Source organism: Perkinsus marinus (genome assembly GCF_000006405.1).
Source record: "Perkinsus marinus ATCC 50983 genomic scaffold scf_1104296940802, whole genome shotgun sequence".
Lineage (NCBI taxonomy): Eukaryota > Perkinsozoa > Perkinsida > Perkinsidae > Perkinsus > Perkinsus marinus.
The window spans coordinates 13739-19424 of NW_003212710.1; the positions used below are offsets into that span (position 1 = coordinate 13739).

Below are 5686 nucleotides of genomic sequence, written 5' to 3' on the forward strand. Positions count from 1 at the left end.
TACTGTAATAACTATTATAAACCAGGATACAATTGAAAAACTGCTTGAACACAACAGTTAGAACGATCGCAACATGCGAGGCCTGATGCACCACGCGAACGTGTAGCACAGGCCCCACATTACCCCAGTTACCGCAAGTTCGCAATGAGAGAAATATTAATGGTGAATAATTATAGAATCGGTTATATTTTTTCCACAAAACTAGAAAGTCCGTTGCATCACAACCACCATTGCCAAGACAAATGCAAATAACTCTGTCGAGATTCACTTCATAGTGAACTACGACCCAACCATGGATTGACACGAAAGCAGTACGAAGGAGATCAATAACAATAATCGTAGCACTAGGCTGGCATGTCTTCAATGCGAGCCTTCTGATCGAGCCAATGCAATGTCTAAGCCCTCAACGACTGGCCCTCTGTGATTCTCTATCTCAATGGATTCGTCGAATGGTGTCTGAGGTATCTTTGCTCTCGATGCTTCTTGCTCATTGCTCAAGTTGCTGCAAGCAATCCTGGTGGCCTAAGAAGGATTAACGAGTTGCTTCGATCACTACACAACAGATATTCGGATGTAGTCTAATTGGTTAGGATTCGTGACTCTCATTCAAACGACCGAGGTTCGAGTTCCCCTATCAGAAACTTCTTCAGCCATTATTCCACCATTGTCATGCTATGATCATCAATCTACACAACCTAATACGCCTAACCGAACCGCCTCGGTTCGTGTAGCGAATGAAGTTAAACCACATCACATGATGCGTTCTCTCGGACATTGCTGTCGATGCCTGCCTGCTACCAAGAGGTGTGGACAAGCCCAGTACAACGTCGGCATGTCGAGGTTGTACCGATCAAGTGCTGCACTTGATCCGTGTTATCGGAGATCAATTTTGAGCAGAAAATAGTCATCATCAAATCGCAATGCGACCGAGCATGAACACGAGGAAATCTACACTATAAACAGTATACAGTGGTAAAATCGTCCTACGGCACATCGGCGCCATTACAATCAATAATACAATCGATGACAAATCTAATTACATGTGTTATGTCCAGCAATAAGCCCACCGTATGCGTCTCGTCACAACACCATAGGACCCGGACCGGGTCACCCGGTTACATACAAGAACTTTCCTCATCCAATACTCCCACATACGCTCAACTGCCCACTCTGTCAACGTCATACTCTGACGACATCATCGGCGTCCCTGGTGGGCTGAACCCAGGCGCGGCAGGAGTCATAGCCGACCCCTCGGTGCTTTCATGGGAAGCCTTCGATACCACTCGTTAATGACAGGCCTCTCCCACACCATGACGACAACGACGACCTCTTCTCTAGTGCATCACTAGCACCACCGCATCCGAATCAGCTGGAAAGTCCGCCGCATGGCGGAATGCCGAATAGCACTGCTTTACCACACCCCAAGGTCGACTGAACGCGATTCAGTTGAGGTTAACATATAGAAAAGGGCAGATTGGCACTCCTCCTCACTCGCCACTAAAGGGTATCAACAGCGACGAGCCAGTCCTTGTAAATTCATACAAACCACCAAGCACGATTTCGTGCCTGGATAGCAGATTCAAATGTCTGCATCATCGGTCTTTCCCAATAACATCAAGAGAATGAGCGCATTAGAAAAATATTCACAACATCAAAGTGTAGTCGTATACACTTTAAGTGGTTTCTTGCACATCGTATTAAAAAGAAATGACTCGACTACAGCTCATCAGCCTGTCGGCTGTCCGAGGCGATCTCAGCCAATAAGAGGGCCAATGAGCCTTCTTCAATGGGCACCGATTTGTCGTCAGTTAATGCCTCACGATCATCCACGTGGAAGGCCGGCTGGAGCCCTTGAACCCACAGCGACGCCAAGTCAGCAATCAGGGAATTCACACTAGCATCACCATCATCAACAGCTGAACACTCCGGTACGAACTCGGGCGCTTCCGGGTCCAGACCGATGCCGCCCTCTTTGTCCTCACAAGATATCACCCCTGGGATAAACTCAGGTGCATCCGCGTTGAGCATACCAGCAGTAGAAAACGCCGAACTGGGGATAAATTCCACAGCATCAGAGTTCAATTCAGTTGTTGTCACTATGGTAGGGTCGTCAACACTAACATCGCCATCAACACTATAGACTCGGTCGTCAACAGGATGAGCCGTGCCCTCTTCGGAGAGTTCATCCGACGTTGTTGTTGAAGTTAATCTTGATGCGAGATAGAACTTGGCCGGTAGCTGCCACGTGTTATTAGAGTAAAGGCCAGCGGGAGAGTTAGAACCACCACTGGCCGACCAGGGTGTGTATATAGACTCACCAAAATCAGAGGACATTGAAATGAATAGTTGATACTTGTGTTAAGTAAACTCAGTGTAGACACTCTAGTATTGTTTCGATTAGGTTAGCCGAATGAGTGTTATTGAAATCAACTCAAATCAGCGGAATGGAAAGTAGAAGTCGATATAGTTGAAAATTTCAAGACTACAAAAGAAATTACACTAAAATGACAGGTGCCGGGATCGAACCAGGGTGAATCTCCAAAACACAATCTATTGCCAACTCAATTTGTCAACGACAAGGGTAATTCAATTATAAACATCGCAACATACTCTGATGATGGAACCAAGCTCATAATCTCATGTAAGTGCATCTCAAGACCACGTAGTCTTCATAGTAATATCAGTGATAGTATACCCTTTCATTTCACAGTCGCTCTTGAGTCGACCAGCCGATGTGCAATAGTTTAGTCGATGACCTCTCTGGTACCCGCTGTAAAATGAGTAAAATATTCTCAAAATTATTATGTAAATTGGCGGTCATACCGCGCAGTTGGATTAGCCTCAGATTATGGCAAGTTGCCATTGGCAACCTGTACTTTTCTCACCTGGCAGGTGACACCTGTTGGTCTGAGACCGATGGTCTCAGGGTTGTAGCGAAAGGCACTTCACGACTTGTCGAAACTTCGCCGAAGAACACTCTCGAGAAGTCTCCTAAGAACAGAAGCCGCAGGCAACAGAAAACACGATTTCAAGAACACCACATGGGAGGCGTAGACTACGCCGCGTAGTACGAATTAGGACGTAGCGAGACGTAGTGCTACTACGTATTTTAGGTATACTACCTATTTTAATACACTACTACAGTAGTAGTGTATTAAAATACTTCTACGTCTAACGAAGAAGTGTTACGGAGCGCCGGCAAGTGTGTGCCTGGCACACTGTGCCACACACCGTGCGAGTCATTACCTCGAACAACTATACAGCTAACAGAAATACCTAGGAACAGGAATCCTGTTACAAGACTACTCAACAACGACTGTGAGGGATCCATGAACAATGAGCAAGCCCTCGCCCAATGTGACAAAATTTGAATGGCTATCACAGCCGATAGCAAAAGAGTTTCCTCGGTAAAATCCCTCATCGTGGGCCTTACATGAGGCGTTGTCTGGCAAACAGCCTATTTGAAATAGGTCATCCGTGGGATGACAAAGCTCAATCCGGTTCTTATTGGAGAATCAGCCATTCCAATGTGAGCAAGTACCGAATGCGAGTAAAACCTCACAGTTTTGCTGCAGAACTCCCGCAGATGCATGGCATTCATTATGGAGAGATCATAGTATAGAGCACATGATCTCACGCCGCGTGAGTGGTGAGAGTGAGTAACGCGCACGCTGAGATGAGAAACAGTCCACGATGTATTCCCTACGCCCGCGCAGACGAAGACTCGACGGCGCAGACGTTCTCGGCCTCTGTGCTGAATCAGCACTGCTGACGCCGAGCCTCATGAACATCCCATCCACGGCAAGAGGCGACCCATCCGGCGAGGCACCCAAACACCTCATCTGCTTGACAATCTATATATCCACAAAAACTATTACTATTGCGAAAGATATATCGCGTTCTAAGTTAGAACTTCTAACTTTCCAAGACAATTTCCAAACGTAAACCTGAAACAAAACCATAACCAATAAACTTAGTAAAACGTCTCACATAGGGGCGTATTACCCATTTTATTACCGGTTGCTAGACGTGCAGGATTTCCTACGGAGAACGGCGAATCCACAATAACCTCCGACACCTTGTCGGAGGTTATTGTGGAAGTTGTCGGCGACAAGCAATCATCAGTGAATATAACATAACTCATCCTCCCATGTTTAACTCAACCTCAATAATATATAATCCAACATTCCTTTGAAATTTTTAATTTTAGCTAACAAACTTTTACCATTGCCAAATCTAATCAATCTGAATGACTTACATCACACTTAATTCTGCATCTCAACTCAACAATTCATCCTTCGAAAAGCCAGAAATTTGTATGAATCACTTAACTGATTCCAAAAGTCTTATATTCACCAAGATGGTTTGTACCCAACATATCAATAGTCATGACAATAAGGACTAGACTGGTAAGCTAAATCACTATCTTTCTCGATCGAACGTTTCAAGTACCTGACCCAACAAAAGTCATTTTCCATGACCAACCAAAAGCTTCATTTACTCCTATCAGCAACCTGCCGAGCTTTAACCTTAGCACCTTCAACCGCAACCCTAATACTATCGGATAACACACATACCAAATCAACAATATGAATCTTAGCAACATCAACAACTCCTTTCTCACCATTGATATCACTGGCCGTAGTAGCAAGTTGCTACTAGCAACCGTCCATCCATAAATCATATAATAGCTATCTTCATCCCCATTGATCAGTTGACTAATTTTTCCAACTGCAGTTTTAACCGATCGCAACGGACGCTCAACACAGCTCGCATACTGGCTCCAATTCATATCCAACAGTGATTTGTCCGTAAAGACCGATGCATATTTTCGTCCACTGACATGAATCGCCACATCCATAAGACCGCTGCCCAACGACAACGGACTTATCTCACTCTTAATGGAAAATTTCCCTAACGAGTGTAAAGCACCAGTACAAACGGTGCAATGAGCCTTACTCGTAGCTTGATGATACTGTAAGGTCTTACGCCTATCACAGAATCTATTCGGGCGTGTATTTATAACATAAGAAGTCTTCGTAAAAGTCATCTTATCACAGGAAATATTAAATGAATGAATACCACCTTCACCTCTGAGTATAATCGGAAATCCACTATCGGGGGCAACTATCATATCCGTCACTCTATTGACTGGTAGAATTGGATACTCGCTAACGAGTACCCGTATGCCACTTTCGGGTAACCCTATAACTTCACCGGTCGCTACTGGTTCCACTTTATTTATCTAACAACCTACAACCATCTTTTCTTCAAACTGAAGTAATGCTAAACACTCGTTCCTTGAAGATGTTTTCAATACCGTCACCGATCCATCTACGACACATGAAATAAAATATAGCTTATAGTATGGACTCCTAATAGCTTTCTGCTGCTTGCTACCACCATAAGTTTACCATGGTTTATTTACCACTTCATTATCAAACGACCTCTCTTTTATGTGCATCAACCTGCCCTGCATCACACATTCTCTCTGACACTCAGGAGCATTAGCTAACACCATCTGCAAAGTAACTCTCTTATACACCTCCGCATCCTCCATCAACTGCGTCAGTTCAGGTAAGATGAATCTAGTGTCTAACTTCGACAACATGAACTAACTCGAACTGCATTTATCCCTCAGTAACATCTGATACTTAAGCAATCGATATAAGCTATACAAGATATC

The 5686-nt window shown here is 44.4% G+C and overlaps 1 protein-coding gene across 1 annotated transcript; it reads right to left on the bottom strand.

Moving 5' to 3' along the window:
• Positions 1-1716: 1716 nt before the first annotated feature.
• Pmar_PMAR006894 (hypothetical protein) lies at positions 1717-2334 on the bottom strand (the record flags this gene model as incomplete). The annotated part of the gene is made up of 1 exon (XM_002781988.1): positions 1717-2334. The coding sequence occupies one exon, from the start codon at positions 2332-2334 to the stop codon at positions 1717-1719; it is 618 nt and encodes a 205-aa protein (XP_002782034.1).
• Positions 2335-5686: the final 3352 nt, after the last annotated feature.